The 19315-nt window shown below is 45.1% G+C and overlaps 1 protein-coding gene across 1 annotated transcript in view; it reads left to right on the top strand.

Annotated features, from left to right (window-relative positions):
* USP34 (ubiquitin specific peptidase 34) overlaps window positions 1-19315 on the top strand; it is a 600284-nt gene that overhangs the window by 559208 nt on the left and 21761 nt on the right. Inside the window, exons 72-73 of the mRNA XM_082250967.1 lie at window positions 2582-2706; window positions 14290-14413. Coding sequence (XP_082107093.1) covers window positions 2582-2706; window positions 14290-14413 — 249 coding nt within the window. The remainder of the gene's footprint in view (window positions 1-2581; window positions 2707-14289; window positions 14414-19315) is intronic.

Raw genomic sequence — 19315 nt, 5'->3', positions numbered from 1 at the left:
CCTTGTAATAGGAACAAAAGTGAACAAAAGTAAAAAGAAGTACAGTGTTAAAATAAAAAGTAAAATAAGGAAAAAAAAAATTTAAAGCGCCCCATCACTCCATGATCGTGCATAAAAGTGAACGCATACAAGCATATGTAAACGAAGTCGCACAAGCATATATAAACGGTGTTCAAACCAAACGTGAGGTATCCTTGCGCTAATATTATTGCTCTCGTGCTAATGTTTGCAAGACCTCCTCTGTAACACTTAAGAGAGCAAAAAAAAATTTAAAGTGCTCCATCCCTCCGAGCTCGCACACAGAAGCGAACACATTCGTAGGTCGCGCCCACATATGTAAACGGTGTTCAAACCACTAATGTGAGATATCACCGTAATCGTTAAAGTGAGAGAAATAATTCTAGTGCAAGACCTCCTCTAACTCCAAACAGGTAACCTGTAAAAAAATTTGCAAGTGTCGCCTTTGGAGATTTTTAGGTACCGTGGTTTGTCGCCATTCCACTAGAGTGCACATTTTTAAAACATGACATGTTAGGAATAGTTAGGAATAGTTTTACGTGTAACATCTTTTATATTTTACACAAAAATGTCATCATCTATGGTGTTTTTTTTTTTTTCGCATTAAAATCTATTTACCACTTCCCACCCAAGGATGTACCCATATGTCCTGACCTTGGGTTGCAGTCGTTATACTGGGATGATGCCTGCACCTACAGGCATCATCCCGGTATCATTGTTTGCAGCTGGCGATTCTCTTCAAGGCAGAAGTGACCTGAGTGGCTAATTAGTGGCGTCCTGTCCCATTGCAGAGGCCAGGAGCCTGGTGCAGAGAGGAACTGACATAATTTCCCTCTCTCTGTAACCCTGGAATCTGGGAGAGATGTATTCGTCACTTCTGGTTCTGCCCCTTTGTTTACCTGGCCACCAGCGGCCAGATAAGCAGCCTATCGGACCATTCTCGGGCTGATCAGCTGCTTAGGGGGGCTAGAGGAGAGATTTGGAGTCTAATAGATCCCAAATCTCTCCATAAAGAGGATCGGTCACGGCCCATGATATCACAAGGGATGTTGTTCATCCTTTGTGATAGCAATTATGTTTGTATTTAAAAAAGAGTAAGAAAAAAATTAAAGCGCTCCTGTCCTACCGTGCTTACGCGCAAATGCGTACGCATACGCTACTCCCACACGCATATGTAAACGGTGATCGCACCACACATGTGAGGTATTGTCGCGAATGTCAGAGTGTGAGCAATAATTCTAGCACCAGAGCTCCTGCACCACTCTAAACTTGTAACCTGTAAAGGCATTAAAACTTCGCCTGTGGCAGACGCAATTTTAAAGCGTAACATGCTAGGCATTTATTTATTCTGTGTAACATCATCTTTCACAATATACAGAAAAATTGGGCTAACTTTACTGGTTTTATTTATTTTATTTTTTTTGGGGGGGGGGGGGTTATTCATGAATGTTTTTTTTTTTGCGCCACACACACCATTTTATTCAATAGGGTCTCTGCAAAAAAAAAAAAAATATATATATATATATATATATATAATGTTTGGGGGTTCTAAATAATTTTCTAGTAAAAAAAAAAAATAGATTTTTACATGTATCAGTGAAGTGTTAGAATAGGCTTGGAAGGAGGTGGTTAGAGTGTATTTGTTTCAAAAACATTGCATTTGAAAGACTGCTACGCAAATACTGTGTGACTTAAAATATTGCAACAATCACCATTTTATTCTTTTTTTTTTTGTTTGGGGGTTCAAAATAATTTTCTAGATTAAAATACTAAATTTAACCTTTAAACAAAAAGTTTCAGAAAATGCTTGATCTTTAAGTGGTTAAGAACATTTTATTCCTCCTAGGATTAGCATTTTTCAACCTCACTGCAAAGTATTCTTCCAGACAAAGATCCACTGTGATTAAAAAAAAAATCTTTAATACTGGGCACTTTCTTCCCCATCCTGCCCCTGCGGGTAGCTGCACTGAGCCATAGACTTTTATAATATCCTGCAGGTTTGGTGCACTTTCTGAAAGTGCAAAAAAAAACTCCTGAATGCAGGAGTTATGGTGTGCTTTCAGAAAGTGTACCGCACCCGCAAGATGTAATCAAAGTCTATGCAAAGCACAGAAAAGCAGCAGGAGCACTGGGCTGCATCCACATTGCATGTAAAGCACAGTGCATACATGTGAAAGCAGCCTTTTAGGGGGCTCAGGACAGTAAGCGCTCATTTTGTTGTTTTCGGGGACGGTAAAACCCCATAGTTCCTTGTGGCCCCTAACCGGTTACCAAACCACTCTTCAAATGTTGGGCACCCCTGTCCTAGGTTTATCAAGTTATCTGCATATGTCCATCTCTTTCTGTAGAAATAAAGAATGGTCCCACATCCTTAACCTTTTGTTTTTTAATATTATGGGCATACTTACCAGCAGGCAGGTTCAGGTGATGGTAGGGGAATTTACGGAATTAATCTGTTTTGAAATGCGTACCAATAGCCTTTGCTTTCCATATGTCTACATTGAATTGCCCAGGTTTGTTACCTCCTTTTTTTAAATTGCTTTTTTTTTTTTTTTACTTCCAGTGTCTCTTGGTCCATACTTTCCATGCCGTGAAAACATGAAACTCATCGGAGGAAAAAGCAATATTCGCCCCCCTCGCCCAGAGCTTAACATGTGCCTCTTGCCCACAATGGTTGAATCCAGCAAGGTATGTATATATAGAAGAGCACAACACATGTAAGTCTGCCAACTGTCTGTTAATTTACAGACAGTTGGTAAAAATCAGCACTGAAATCTCTCTATAGCCACTTCGGAATGGTGAGGAATGCTGGAAGATGTAGTTTACTACTAGGTATTCTCTCAGCTTTCCTAGTCCTAGAGGAATAAAAACCTTGAGGCTGCACCTTTCAAGCCTCATGGGATAGAGGGGTTTGCTAGAGCAGAACAAAGGGTGCGCTTTCGTTATTTTATCCAAGTTAGAAAAAGTTTGTTGAGAGCACCAAGAGAAGCAAGTAATCGGTATATATGATACCAAAGAACAGAGAAGGTGCCTTACTGTGGAGTGCATCAAATTCTGGAGGTTCAGAGAAATAGACTTTATATGATATACCTATAAATTAAACGGAAAAATCTTTTAAAATAAGGTTATTCATATTTGAACTTCATGCTGCCAGACATTTCAAAAAAGACCGATAAGATGTGCAAAAAAAACTTGGGAGCTGCTATAAAACCTAGCTATAGTAAAGATTACAGCTGCTGGCACCTATCCACATTCTCATAAATTGTGATTCAAATTTTATCATAAAAAGTGCAGCGCTTATTTTCCTTATAACTAAAATGCATGTGAAAACTCAACTCCTTTAAAAAAAACATGCAATACAGTATTTTAATCAATGCAAACAAAGTCTCCTGAAGTCAAACTGTGGTTTCTTTAAACAAATGTCCTTATTTACCAAAGACTCAATCAATCCAGTGTGCTTTCTTGAAATTATTTCACCACCAGCAGTCGTGGTTATAATGGTTATTTCTCTTTCGTTCATTGACGGACACAGCTCCTGATTATTCTTAACCATTGGGTTATACAGCCCCCTACAGGAGTAGGACACTAGGCAAGAAAAAGCTTGACTACGTCTATGGGCAGTCGCAGGGAGTATACATACCCACTCTCAGCTATAGGCACTCAGTTTTTTTCTGCCTAGTCAGGAGGGCACTATGGGTGCGATATAATTTTTAATCGCAACCATGCCACCATTATTGTGGGGGGCACCTATCCCTTTTAGCGCTGAGGGACCATCCGGATACCCTGCTTGTCTGTCCGCGTCACGGTGGACGGCCACCTTTTTAAGCGGACTATTTCCTCTTGTCCGGGCCTCTATGGAGGGGCTCGGAGGGTGTCCCCCTTGCAGGATCGCAGTCAGTTTTTTTTCTGCCTAGTCAGAAGGATCTAGTTCCTTGCTAGGATCTTTCTTTTTAAATTTAATTTTCCCTATCTTTGTTGTTTTGTTCCTGTGAGACTCTACAATCAGTTGCCGGACTGGACGACTGTCTTGATCCAGAGGGCCCCCCCCAGTCTGGCCAGTGAGTGTGTGCGGGCCTCGGCTCCGCGCTAGGTCGGACGGGACATAGCTCCCACTGGACGGGGGCTGGCCTGTGAGTTAAACGTCTCGCAAGGGCGAATACGACCTGGCCCAGGCCTGAGTTGCTGGGCGCCCACAAAAATTTAGGCCGTGCCTTGCAGCCTACAAGACATGCGGCCGAGTAAGGCGCCTCCATTAGGGGGCAACCCCAGGGAGTGTGGCTAAAGCTCCCACTCTTCCTTTGGGCATCTACTGGACTGGGATCCGTGCACTTGCGGCTGGGCCTCCGCAAAAATTTACACAGCGTCAGCTTGGCGCGTCCCTTGGAAGGGGTGATGCTGTGGGGGCGGTTCACTTTTTGATGACAGCCTTGCCACCATTGTGTGGAACACCTGCCTCTTTTTAGCGCTGTGGGACCATCTGTTTCCTATTTTTCAGGCCTCTGAGGGGCTCGGAGGGCGACCCCCTTGTCCCCTTTTTGCGGGCCCAGTAAGTGGTCCATTGGTGGGCCCTCAGTTGGCGTCCCCTTTGTGGGATCGCAGTCGGCGGCCCTCCCCTGATTGTTACATCAGATCCTGAAATTGTTTTGGTCGCAGCAGTCGTGAGTCACCCTGCTTGGTCTGTGTCCATGCACCCTGAGAGCTCGGATAACAAGGATGGTTCCTCTGCTCCTCTAGCCACGCATGAAAAGGCACTGGTGGATGCTCGGTTTGTGTCAGTGCGTGAAATTTTAAAAATATAGGTTACGACTGATGCTGCGTCGGAGGCGCCGGTCCCTTTTGGCACCCACAAGCCCTCCAAAGTGGTGAGGGTGTTCCCCTTTCCGCTTACTTTGACAACATTGTCACAAAACAGTAGAGTTGTCCAAAACGCAGTGGTTTCGAAGCGTTTTTGCCTTGCAGTATCCTTCTGAGGATTGAATGCTTAAAAGGTGGACGGTCCAACCTGTAGCAGACTTGTCGGTTTCCAGGTTGAATAAAGCTAACTATATTCCGGTTGAGGAGTCCCCGGCCTTTACAAATACAGCTGATAGAAGGGCGTAGGCTCTGGCCCGCCATATGTTCGCTGTGGCTTGTTCGGCGCTTAGGCCAGTATTTACTATTTCCCTGGTGTTGCAAACTCTGACCGAATGGACTAAACGTTTACGCTGGGACCTGGAGGGGAAACCACTTCCCCCTTTCTTGCGGAGCTGGCGGTTGATCCAGGGGCTACAGTTTATCTGTGATGCTTCTTTGAATGCGGCTCCTTTGATTTCTAGGCTGTCTATATCAGTGGTGGTCCTTCGGCGTAATATCTGGCTGAAATGCTGGTCTGCGGCCCAGACTTCTAAGAAGGCCTTATCTGATCTTCCCCTTGTAGGGGATCGCTTGTTTGGAGCTGGATGACATCGTTAAGGGTCTCACAGGGGGAAAGAGTACCCTTCTACTGCCGGCTACCAAGGGCAAGGAGCCCCGTCATAGACGTCGGCCATTCTCCTCAGCTCATGAGGTTTTTTTCGTCCCTCAGGGTCTCAAGACAAGGGATCAAAAGTCAGGGCCTCTACTAGAGGTTCCAAGAGGACCTGGTCTGGGAAGCAATAAACGCGCTCTTCCAGACCTGCGGACAAGGTTGCCTCTACATGAAGGCGTGCCCTCACCTGTCTGGGGTGGGGGGATGTTTTCGCTGTTTCTGGATTCATGGACCTCCAGGGTACAAGGACGCATGGGTCCACAAAATTATTCGGTCAGGCTACAAGATCGAGTTTGGTCTTATCCTCCGAAAAGGTTCTTCCCTTCCATCCTGCATTTGTCCCCAGTTCGCTTACAGGGTCTCTTTGGGGCAGTGCAAGACTTGTTACTTTAACCACTTTAAGACCGGAAGGATTTGCCCCCTTAATGACCAGGCCCTATTTTGTGATTCGGCACTGTTACTTTAACAGACAATTGCGCGGTCGTGCGACGCTGTACCCAAATAAAATCGATGTCCTCTTTTTCCCACAAATAGAGTTTTCTTTTGGTGGTATTTGATCACCTGTGTGATTTTTTTTTTTTTGCTCTATAAACCAAAAAAGGGCAACAATTTCTAAAAAAAAAAAAAACTATTTTTCACATTCTGCTATATGACATTCTCAAAAAAAAAAATGTTAAAATCAAAATTTTTTAACATTTAAGGCCAATTTGTTTTCTGCTACATATTTTTTGGTAAGAAAATCACAATAAGCATATTTTGATTTGTTTGCACAAAAGTTATCGCATCTACAAACTACGGGAAAGATTTGTCATTTTTATTGTTTTTTTATTTATTTATTTTACTAGTAATGGCTGCAATCTGCAATTTTTTCTTTTTGCGGCACTGCAACATTGCGGCGGACAGATCGGACCCCTGATATTTTTGACACTTTTGGGGGGACCACTGACATTAGAACAGTAATCACTGCTAAAAATATGCACGGTTACTGTAATAATGACACTGGCAGGTAAGGGGTTAACATTGGTGATCAAGGGGTTAAATGTGAGCCGGGGGGGGGGGGGGGGCCTTCTGAAATTACCATAGAGACATGTGATCCTATATAGGAGGATCACATGGGCTCTTTGTTCATGCCAGGGAGAAGAACGGTCAGTTGTGTTTACAACAGCTGACCGTTCTCTCTCAGGAGGGAACGATCGCGGGTGTCAGGCGGCAATGAGACCTACGTCACTTTGCCCAGTAGCGGCTGCCTGCCGCATTATATCTGCGGTAGGCGGTCGTAAAGTGGTTAAGGGGTGATCCGGTTTCCGACTTCAGAACTTTCTAGGGGTTTTTACTCAAACCTCTTTACAGTTCCCAGGAAGGAAGGCAAGGGGAAGGCAAGGAACGTCCAATTCTGGACCTCATGGCGCTAAACTGCTTTGTGTGGGTACAGAAGTTCTGCAGGAAGTCCATTTGCATGGTAGTGGTGTCTCCACATCAGGGGGATTTCTTCTTCCCTATATCGACATCAGACACCTACCTGAGCATTCTAATATGTGCTGGTCACCAGCGATTCCTCGGTTTTGCTGTGGGTGAGGAGCAGTATCAGTCTGTGGCGTTGACCTTTGGTCTCACAAAAGTGTTGGCCTCGGTGCTGGCATTGTTTGAGTCAGCGGGGGATCGCGGTACTGGGGTATTTCTGCGAGCGGAGTCTCCGACTGCTCTGATGGACATCTGGAGATTACTCTGCGAACTGAACTCTGAGGGAGATCGGTTGGATTCTGAACCTTCAGAAGTCTGCTTTGGTTCTGTCCTAACTGGACTATCTGGGTCTGACTCTGGACAGACATTGCAGCAGACATTTCAGCTTGTGTTGTTCGGCAGACGGTAATCCCTCCGGGCTTGTATGCGGGTGCTGGGCCTGATGGTGTCCACCTTTTTGAGGCAGTCTGTTTGCACAGTTCCACAAAAGATCTCTGCAAAATAGATTCTGGTGAAATGGGACAAGGATCCATGGTCTCTAAAGGTAGCTTCATCCACCGGCGATTCGACAGGGAATGTCCTAACCCTGTACTGGGCGGTGGTGACCAAGGTTGCCAGTCTGTCCGGGTGGGGAAGCGTCCTCAGCACAGATGTGCTCAGGGGGTCTGGACTCTGGCAGAGTCCAGACTGACGATTAATGTACTCAAACTCCGAGCGATCAGTCTTGTCTGGCTCATTGGACAATTCGTCTTCAGGGGTGTCCTGTATGAATTCATTCGGACAAGGCCACGGCCGTGGCCTGTCAATCACCAAGGGGGGCACAAGAAGTGTCCTGGCAGCTTGGTAAGTAGCCGGCATTCTAAGGTGGGCAGCTGATTCGTTTCAGTACTCTCGAACTCCTGCCATGACTCCTGTGCAGGATCGCGGCAGAAAGGATTCCAGGCATTCTAGTGACTCCAGATTGGCCTCACTGGTCTTGGTACGCCGATCTGGTATGGCTGGTCGCCAATGCTCCTTGGGGACTTACTCTCAGGGAGGATCTGCTGTCCCAAGGACCAATCTTCCATCCTGCTTTACAGTCGCTGGCTTTGACAGCTTGGCTGTTGATCGCCAGGTGCCGAGGGATAGAGGTTTGTCTGAGACAGTGATTCCTATGCTGTTGAAAGCTAGGAGATCTACTTCTAGGAAAATCTACTGTTGTACCTGGGAGACGTACATTGCATGGTGTGAGTCTTTTAGGGTTCATCCTCGCTTCTTCTCGGTGGATTGAATCTTAACCTTCTTTCAAAATTCGGAAGGTTTCCCCACTTGCGCTACCCCTGAAGGTGGCCTTTTCTAGCTGCTATCACCTCTGCGCGCAGGGTGTCGGAACTGGCAGTGTTATCCTGTCGTTCACCTTATATGGTGATTCACAAGGATAAGGTGGTGCTTCACCCATGTCTGTCATTCCTTCTTAAGGTGGTCCCAAAATGTCATTTGAATGAAGACGTGTTGCCTTCCCTGTGTCCCAGGCTAAACATCCGAAGGAAATTACCTTGATGTTCCCCCTCCCGCTCGCCGGGGTAACGATCGAGCGGCTTGTTAATAATTTCCTTGTTGATTCCTTAAGACCCATCAAAACAGAATTCCTACAACCTATGACATATAGACATATAGCGGAGGAGAGTAAAAAGAACCCCAAGAAGTTCTTTAAGTATATAAACAGTAAGAAAGCGAGGCCAGAACACATTGGCCCCATAAAAGATGATAAAGGAAAAATGGCCACAGAGGACAGAGAAAAGGCGGAAGTGTTAAATAATTTCTTTTCTTCAGTCTTCACAAAGGAATCGGGGGGCTACACGAACCCAGCTTGTAAGGCCGAACTAAATAATACACCTCAGGAAGTGCCGCCATGGCTAACAGAGGATAGACTTAGAGCTAAACTAGAGAAACTTAACATAAATCCCCGGGACCGGATGGCTTGCACCCAAGGGTTCTTAATGAGCTCAGCCAGGTGATTGCCAGACCATTATTCTTGATCTTTAAGGATAGTTTACAGACAGGTATGGTGCCAGCTGATTGGAAAAAAGCCAACGTGGTACCAATATTTAAAAAGGGGCCGAGATATATCCCGGGTAACTATAGGCCGGTCAGCCTAACATCAGTAGTCTGCAAAATTTTGGAGGGGATGATAAGGGACCACATACAAGACTTTAGTAATGAAAACGGTATTATAAGTAGTAATCAGCATGGATTCATGAAAAATCGTTCATGCCAAACCAATCTGTTAACCTTCTACGATGAAGTGAGCTGCCACTTAGATAAAGGTAAGCCTGTGGATGTGGTGTATCTGGACTTTGCAAAGGCCTTTGACACCGTTCCCCACAAACGCTTACTGTACAAACTAAGGAAGGTAGGTATGGACCATAAGGTGAGTACCTGGATAGAGAACTGGCTCCAGGGGAGAGTCCAGAGGGTGGTGATTAATGGGGAGTACTCTGAGTGGGCGGGTGTGGAAAGTGGGGTCCCCCAGGGTTCTGTCCTGGGACCAATCCTGTTTAATTTATTCATAAATGATCTAGAGGAGGGGATATCTAGTACAATCTCAGTATTTGCAGATGATACTAAATTAGGCATGCCAATATCTTCTATACAGGATGTGGAAATCTTGCAAGCAGACCTGAACAAAATAACGGGGTGGGCAACTACATGGCAGATGAGGTTTAATGTAGAAAAATGTAAAGTAATGCACTTGGGGGCCAGTAACCAGAAAGCAAGCTACTCACTAGGGGGGGAACCTCTGGGTGAGTCTAGGATGGAAAAGGACCTGGGGGTACTGGTAGACAACAGGCTTGGAAGTGGCATGCAATGCCAAGCCGCTGCAAGCAAAGCCAACAGAATACTGGGTTGTATAAAAAAGGGGATTCACTCCAGAAATAAAGAGATTATTCTTCCACTCTACAAAACTCTGGTCCGGCCACATCTGGAGTATGCTGTCCAGTTCTGGGCACCGGTCCTCAGGAAGGATGTGCTGGAACTGGAGAAAGTCCAGAGAAGGGCAACAAAAATAATTAGGGGAATGGAGGACATCAGCTATGAGGAAAGACTACAAGCACTGAACTTATTCTCTCTGGAGAAGAGACGATTGAGGGGGGATATGATATCAATGTACAAATACTGTACTGGCGACCCTAGCATAAGGAACAAACTATTCAGAGTAAGGGAATACAATAAGACACGTGGCCACTCACTAAAACTTGAGGAAAGGCGGTTTAACCTTAAAGTGCGTAAGGGGTTCTTCACTGTAAGAGTAGTAAGGATGTGGAATTCTCTTCCGCAAGCAGTCGTATCAGCGGGGAGCCTTGATAGTTTCAAAAAACTATTGGATGGACACCTTAAAGACCACAACATACAGGGGTATACAATGTACGGTTAGCAAACACACACACACATCATAGGTTGAACTGGATGGACTTGTCTTTTTTCAGCCTCACTAACTATGTAACTATGTAACTATGGCAGTAATGTTAGTAGATCAGTCACATCTATCCCCACTGCCATGGTCTGGACACATTTAAAATAATCAAAAACATCCTCAGTCTTTTCTTGTCTCACATCTAGCAAGCCACCTGATTTGTTCTGCGAGGGCCATTCATTTATAATTCTACAACTTTCCATCCACTTCCTTTCTAATGTTTCTGTTGTCTTATCTTCAGCCTGAAATGGGAATATGCCTGTAGGGCATATTGTGACATTAGCATTGTCTGCACTTTTCTGTGCAACCCCGATCAGCGGATCCAAGGATTATTCTCAGCAATTGAGCCCTATCCGCACAACATAGATCCTGAGTTTCTTTTAATTTGTTCATTTGCTACATAAAGACAGCTTTATATGCGTATATAGAGAACACATTTATCAGACCTACATATATTTACTCAGCTGGGTTTTTTATTTTTGTGCTGTGAACGGGAAAAAAAGTATATATTTTTTTGGAAAAAAAAAAATACAATATTTTTTACTTTTGTTATAAAACATGCCCAATACAAAAAATCTATTATCTTCATACATTTAAGCCAAAATGTATTCTGCTACATATCTGGTAAACAATAATCCCAATAAGTGTATATTGATTGGTTTATGTGAAAGTTAAGTGTTTACAAACTATGAAATATATACTGGAATTTTTATTTTTTTACACTAGTAATGGCAATGATCAGCAACCTATAATGGCAATGTGATAGTACAGACACTTTGTGGGAACTGGCTTACTGCTACGGATATCTCCAGTGACCCTAATGCCTCGTGCACACGTTCAGATAATCGGACGACTTAACGTTCGCATTTTGTTGCATGATACTAATATCGAACAATGCACATAAACGTAGGATTTTTTTCGTACGATTCCGGAAAAGCTTCCTGGTTGCTTAGCTACGTATAAGATGGTGCAAAACAAAAACAATGGCAGCCAGGCATTTTCCGTGCTATTTTAGTGTTTCTGATCATGCGCGGTCCTTGTCGATTTTTAGCGGACACTCACTGTACTGATTAAATGATTGTCTTTCGCTAGGCTATCGTACGACAGAAGTTTTAGTGTTTGTCCCTTCGGATTTTGTTGGACGAACTGTCGTGATCGGCTGTCGAAAGCTGTGTACTAACGATCAGATTATCGTGCAATCAAGTCGAAAGCCATTATTTTCGTACGATTATCTGAACGTGTGTACGAGGCATAATAGAGTGATCAGTGCTAATATACACTGGCACTGTACTAATGACACTGGCTGGGAAGGGGTTAACATTTGGGGGAATCAAAGGGTTAAATGTGTGCCTTGCTATGTGTAGTGTGTTTACTGTGTGGTGCTTTTACTAAGGGATGTGCCGGTTTTTATTCCATGCTTTGCAGGGAAATAAAAACCGGCACATCCCCGCTGTCAGAGGAGAGGTTTGTGTTTACATACACAAAGCTCTCCTGTCACTCCACTGATCAGCGGGTCCCAGTCATAAATCAGGGCGCCCTCGACTGTAGCAATAACACTACAGTGTGTGGTTGGCAAGTGCTTAAAGCAAGCAGGTAGGCACGACTATCATCCAATTCAGCAATGACAGCATCAGCGTTTCTCTGTAAGTGTGCAGTTCTGTGCTTATGGGTTCGTGAGAGCTTTCAGGACCTTTTTTCTTTTTTTTTTGGGAAGGGCAGATTGCATTGTAATCTTTTAATGCATGCTTTTTAAGTGTTACATCAATCTATACAAGTAGGTGAAAAAAGGAATAAACTCAGGGACACAGGACTATAAATAGGAAAGGAAAAAAGTTTGCAGAAACAGTAATATAAATAGAATGCATCATTTTCTTTGACTCAATATATGAATTTAGGCTGTAGAAATTATATCAGATATAGGCTGACCAATATTGAGGAGGACCTAGTTGAAGCCAAAGATAAAATAGTTCCCATTATTTGAAACTGGTTCCCAAGTTTATCCACTCTTATTCTTTCTTCCACCATATGACCATACTCACAATCTCTTCTGCCAGCCTGTCATAAACCCAACTGTCCCTTCTGCCCTGGTCACCAGCTATGCTCTGATTTCTCCTAACCTCTTTCAAGCCCCACATTTTCTTCTAACATCTTACAAGTTATGGTGGGGGGGGGGGGGGGGGGAGTACTGCGCTTCAAGGATGGTAGATGCGTTTTGTGATCTCGAAATAAACTCTTAAACATTCAATAAATATACACTAATAAATATGTGCACTCATGAATCTTAAATATATACAAAAATATATATAAACAATCAATAAATAATATGATTTAGACTGTAAATAGATATACCAATTGATGATGTGCAATCTTAGTTAATAAAATAAGATGTGTACCATGATTTATATGTGACAAATCCTGTATCTTAAATAAATATAAAGTGCAATGGTATCCCTTATGGATAAATAATAAGGTGCTTAGAATTCAAAACGTGGGATTGTGCAATAATGCCAGTATAATATCTATTAATCCTGGTGCAAATAATAGTGATTCTTCCAAGTGCTGGTGCCAATAAGTAACTTATAGTGTCATCATTCCAATTTCACATAGTATTAAGACAAATCAATCAAAATAGAGAAAGGTGCTTAAGTGTACAAATAAAAGTGACAATGTCCCAATTTTCCACTCCTGTGGATTATAAAAGATCTCTTCCACCTATCAACCTTGTGATTAATAGTGCTCTTCAGTGCCAGTTACAGCATTAAAGTGAGCGGTTAGCACACTTAGAAGTGGCTGGCACTTTTAATCACAAGGTTGATAGGTGGAAGAGATTTAATATAATGCACAGGAGGGGAAAATTGGGACATTGTCACTTTTATTTGGACACTGAAGCACCTTTCTCTATTTTGATTAATTTGTCTTAGAGCCCATTCACACAGGGGCGACACGACTTGCCGGGGCGACCTGTCTGTGCACCGCGACCTCAGCGCGACATGCACGGACTTCATATAATTGAAGTCAAAGCAAGTCGCCTCCAGGTCGCCCCAAAGTAGTACAAGACCCTTTTTCTAAGTCGGAGCGACTTGTGTCGCTCCTATTAGAACGAGTCCTGTGCTAATCAATGGCAGGCGACCCACCGCGACTTGTCAGGCGACCAAGTAGTCGCGGTGGGACTCAATACTATGTGAAATTGGAATGATGACACTATGTTACTTATTGGCACCTGCACTTGGAAGAATCACTATTATTTGCACCAGGATTAATAGATATTATACTGGCATTATTGCACAATCCCATAATGTTTTGAATTCTAAGCACCTTATTATTTATCCATAAGGGATACCATTATATTTATATTTATTTTAGATACAGAATTTGTCGCATATCGGTACACATCTTATTTTATTAACTAAGATTGCACATCATCAATTGGTATATCTATTTACAGTCTAAATCATATTGATTGTTTATATTTTTTATATATTTAAGATTCATTAGTGCACATATTTATTAGTGTATATTTATTGAATATTTAAGAGTTTATGTCGAGATCACAAAACGCATCTACCATCCTTGAAGCGCAGTACTCCCCCCCCCCCCCCCCCCCCCCACCACCACCACCACCACCACCACCACCACCACCACTGCTTAACTAAGCTGTTTTAGTTAGGGTAAGCATCAGGGGTAGAAAAACATAGAGCGCTCCCACGACAACACAAGAATCATTTTTATAAAATAGAATCTTACAAGTTATATCTTTCTTTTTAAGCATAAAGAATTCCCACAATTATCATTGAATTTGTGATCCTAACCCGTAAAGCCTGTTTTAATTATTGCTTTGTTACTTTTTTAGGGTAAAGATGACGTGTATGACCGCATGCTGCTAGATTACTTGTCTTCATATCACCAGTTTATTCATCTCCTTTGCCGTGTAGCAATCAATTGTGAAAAGTTTACAGAAGCTTTGATAAAGCTGAGTAAGTAAATCTTATAAAATAGACATGTAGTCACATAGTTTAAGTAGATCATCGGTGAGTGAGAGCTGCCTCTCTTTGAAAATACAGTTCAGCTGTTTATCAATACCATAATACTGCATGCTGTGCTTCATGTAGTAATTTGATGGGGACAGATATCCGATTCTATTACATATGGGATCTATTTGTGAAGAGTTTTTACAGCTGTATGCAATAGTCAGTTACATAAAACTGTTATAAAAAAGCAATTTTTCTTTTGTTCATTGATGGACACAGCTCTTCATCTTCATGACCGTAGGGTTATGCTGCCCCCTACAGGAGTAGGACACTATGCAGAGAAAGCTTGAGCACGCCTACACTCCCACTTCCTGCTATAGGTATTCAGTTCTTTCTGCCTAGTCAGGAGTAAGGACCTAGTTCCTTGCTCGGATCTCTGGTGTGGTAAGTATGCGGCCCCCCCTCTACCACTGGCGGGTTTTGGGGCGGACGCGGGCTCCTCCCTGGGATAGTCGGACCCCTGGGTCCCCCTTTACCAATCACGTCTATTGAGGCCTGTGTCCCCCCATCTGCTCACCCCCCCCCCCACTCAACCCCCCCCCCCCCCCCCCCCCCCCCCCCCCCACTGGGGACAGACATACCTTTCTTAGATAAATTTGGGTGTGGCGATGGGTGGGGGGAGCGCGACGCCAGCGCCCACAATGATTGCTCCTTGAGGGGGGATGGTCCTGGTGGGGGGTGCCTGTCTAGGACCCCCTCCTTGTTGGAACTTTTTTTCCGACCTCGGGACCCCCCTGGGAGCCACATGCGCCTTACAGGGCCGCCACTTTCTTGTAGCCTGGTTTGCTACAGATCGGCGGCCATGTTTGTGTAGCCTAAGCGGCCATTTTTATATAGTTTCCCATTTAAAATAGCAGCGGCCATGTTTTTGGACCTTAGATGTGCGGTGATTCGGTAGTGGGAAGTCCTCAAGCTCTATTGCTAATAGCCAGACATGTCTTTTACTGATCGCTATGCGGTGTGCAGAAGCTTACGGTGAGCTGACTGGTGGCGGTGAGTGCTCCCTCTCCCTTTTGCTGCTTTACAGCAGTAGTGGTGTGCTGGGCCTTGTGGTGTGGACAGCCCGGTTGGGTGTCCCTTACAGTGTGTTTTTACACTTGTGGTGCAAATTCCCCTCTCCATTCATGGAGTCACTGAAACCTGTTTCACCAGCTAATCCACTCTGAGGCTGCCGGGCCCTCCGGGGGCCCCACAACTAGCTGCAGTGATGGCGGTCCTGGAGTCCTTGGTGTCCAAAGTGGATTTGCTCCTGGGCAAATGGGCTACCAAAAAGTGTCCTCTGCATGAAGGGGCGCCCTCGCCCGTATCAGGGATGGGGGACATCTTCGCTGTTTTCCGGACCCGTGGACCTTACTAATTCAGGACAAGTGAGTCCACTAAGTCGTTCGATCCGGCTATAAGATCGAGTTTTGATCATACCCGTCGGCAAGGTTCTTTCCTTCCAACCTACACTTATTCCCAGATCGCCTACAGGATCTCTATGGGGTAGTGCAAGATTTGTTGGCTCAAGGAGTGATTGTCCCGGTTCTGATGTCGGAATGCTTTCAAGGTTTCTATTCAAACCTGTTTACGGTTCCCAGCAAGGAGGGCAAGGTGTGTCCAATTCTGGATATCAAGGTGCTGAACTGCTTTGTGCGGTTACAGAAGTTTAGAATGGAGTCCATTCGCACTGTGGTAGCATCCCTACATCAGGGGGACTTTCTCACATCCATCGATATCGAGGACGCTTACCTTCACATACCCATTCGTATAGCCCATCAGCTCTTCCTCCGATTTGCCGTGGGCGAGGAGCATTATCAATTTGTGGCGTTACCCTTTGGTCTCCTCTCCGCTCCTCGGGTCTTCTCAAAAGTGCTGGCCCCAGTTCTATCATTACTGCATGGGCGGGGGATCGCGATACTGGGGTACCTGGATGATCTGCTTTTATGAGCAGATTCTTCGACTGCTCTGTTGGCCAACTTGGAGATCACTCTGCAAACACTGAGGGAGTTTGGTTGGATTCTAAATCTTCAAAAGTCTGCTCTGGTCCCTTCCACGAGCCTGAAATATTTGGGACTGACTCTGGACTCGGCCTTGACCAGAGTGTTTCTCCCTCTGGCAAAACTTCAGAAGTTGCAGGAGGCGATTTGGCTTCTACTGTCCAGCAGACGGTTATCTCTTAGAACTTGCATGCGGGTGCTGCGCCTGATGGTGTCTACCTTTTTGAGGCAGTTCCGTTTGCACAGTTCCACACAAAATCTCTGCAAAAGGAGATTTTTAGTGAAATGGCACAAGAATCTTTGGTCTCTGAACAGTTTGATCATGTTGAGCCAGAGAACAAGGGGTCCCTGGTTTGGTGGCTTCGCTCTCAGGCACTTCTTCGGGGACAATCTTTTCTTCCCCTGCCCTGAACGGTTGTCACCACAGATGCCAGCCTTATCCGGTCGGGTAGGCGCCCTCGGTACGGATTGTGCTCAAGGGGTCTGGACTCTGGAGGAGTCCAGGCTACCGATCAATGTACTGGAGCTCCAAGTGATACAGCTTTGCCTGGATCATTGGACAGTTTGTCTCCAAGGTTGTCTGGTACGAAATCAATCGGACAATGCCACGTCTGTGGCCTATGTCAATCACCAAGGGGGTACAATCACCAAGTGTGTTGGTGGCTTGGAAAGTAGGTGGGCAGAACGTTCCAGCCCTCTCTGCTGTACACATTCCAGGGTTGGAAAATTGGCAGGTGGACTATCTCAGTCATCTGATATACGCTTTTCCCCCTCTCAAGCTTCTGCTGCGATTCCTGCGCAGGATCGAGGCAGAAGGAATTCCTGTCATTCTAGTGGCTCCAGACTGGCCTCGTCGATCTTGGTATGCCGATCTGGTACAGCTGGTCGCTGATGTTCTTGGAGACCCCCTTTCAGGGAAGATCTGCTATCTCAAGGACCGATCTTCCATACTGCTTTACAGTCGCTGGCTTTGACGGCTTAGCTGCTGAAGGATAGAGGGATGTCTGATTCGGTGATTCCTATGCTTTTAAAAGCTAGAAAATCTACTTCCAGGAAGATTTACCATTGTACCTGGAAGACGTACTTTGCATGGTGTGAGTCTTTTGGGGTTCACCCTCACTTCTTTTCAGTGACTGATCTTGGCTTTCCTCCAGCGAGGGGTCGAGCATCGTTTGGCCTTGATTACCATTAAGGGCCAGGTCTCGGCCTTGGCGATTTTTCTTTTAATGTCCATTGGCCTCACACTCTTTGGTGTGTACATTTCTCCAGGGAGACATTTGGCTCCCCTGGTGCAGTCTCCATTGCCGCCATGGGACCTCAATTTGGTGTTGTCAGTTCTTCAGAAACCTCCCTTTGAAAATATTCGGGAGATTCCCCTGCTTACATTGTCCCAGAAGGTGGCCTTTTTGGTGGATATTACTTCGGCACGTAGAGTGTCTGAGCTAGCGGTGCTGTGTTGCCGTTCACCTTATCTAGTTGTTCACTGGGATAAGGTGGTTCTTCGACCATGTCCATCATTCCTTTTAAAAGTCTTGTCTGATTTTTATCTGAATGAGGATATTGCGTTGCCTTCCGTGGCCTAAGCATCTTTAGAAAGTTGCATTGCATTACCTGGATGTGGTTCGGGCAGTCGGTGTACCTGGCAGCTACGGAGTAGTTTAGAAAGTCAGACTCGCTGTTGGTTCTCACATATGGACATCGCAAGTGGCTGGCTGTTTCTGCTGCAACCATTTCCAGATGGATCAGGCAGACTGTGGTTCAGGCTTATTCTATTAAGGGTCAGGTTCCGCCTTTCCCTGTCAAGGCACACTCTCCTCGGGCACTAAGTGCCTCCTGGCCTTTCCGTCAACAGGCGTCAGTAATGCAAATTTGCAAAGCGGCCACTTGGTCGTCTGTGCACACATTCACAAGGTTTTATAAAGTAGATGTGTTGGCATTTGCGGATGCTTCTTCTGGCCCCAAAGTTTTGCAGGCTGCTGTTTAGAGAGAGGACTTGCCCTCTTTAAAGTTGTTTTTTTTTTTCAGGTGAATTCCAGTTGTTCTCAGTTGAGCTCCATGTTACCTGGTTAGCTATGTTTAGCCTTTGGGAAGTTTGTTTTCTGCTGTTCCCACCCCTCATGTTTGACACTGCTTTGGGCTTTCCCTACGGTCATGAGGATGAAGAACTGTGTCCGTCAATGAATAAAAGAGAAAATGGGATTTCTCTTTCGTTCATCGACAGACACAGCTCCTGATTCTTTTTAACCATTAGGTTATACTGCCCTCTACAGGAGTAGGACACTAGGCAGGAAAAAGTTTGACTACGCCTACGGGCAGTCCCAGGGGGTATACACCCACACTCAGCTATAGGCACTCAGTTTTTTTCTGCCTAGTCAGGGGGGCACTGTGGGTGCGGTTTAATTTTTAATCGCAACCATGCCACCATTATTGTGGGGGGCACCTATGCCTTTTAGCGCTGAGGGACCATCCGGATACCCTGCTTGTCTGTCCGCGTCACGGTGGACGGCCACCTTTTTAAGCAGACTATTTCCTCTTGTCCGGGCCTCTATGGAGGGGCTCAGAGGGTGTCCCCCTTGCAGGATCGCAGTCGGCAGCCCTCCCCTGATTGTTTTTCCGGGTGACCTTAGTATATAGCGTCCATCGCCTCCCCTGCCTCATCTGTCCATCAGATCCTGAATCTGTTTCCGCCGCCACGGACGCAAATTCCCCTACTGGGTCAGACAGTTAAGATGTTTCCTCTGCTCCTCTAGCCGTGCATGAAAAGGCGCTGGTGGATGCACTGATTGTGTCAGAGCGTGACATTTTAAACATGGCGGAGATGCTGTGTCCTAGGCGCCGGTCCCTTTTGGCACCACAGGTCCTCCACTGT

This window comes from Pelophylax lessonae, assembly GCF_965119305.1.
Source record: "Pelophylax lessonae genome assembly, chromosome: 3".
Lineage (NCBI taxonomy): Eukaryota > Metazoa > Chordata > Amphibia > Anura > Ranidae > Pelophylax > Pelophylax lessonae.
Note: the sequence above shows the minus strand (reverse complement) of the source record. Positions and strands in the feature narration are given on the sequence as shown.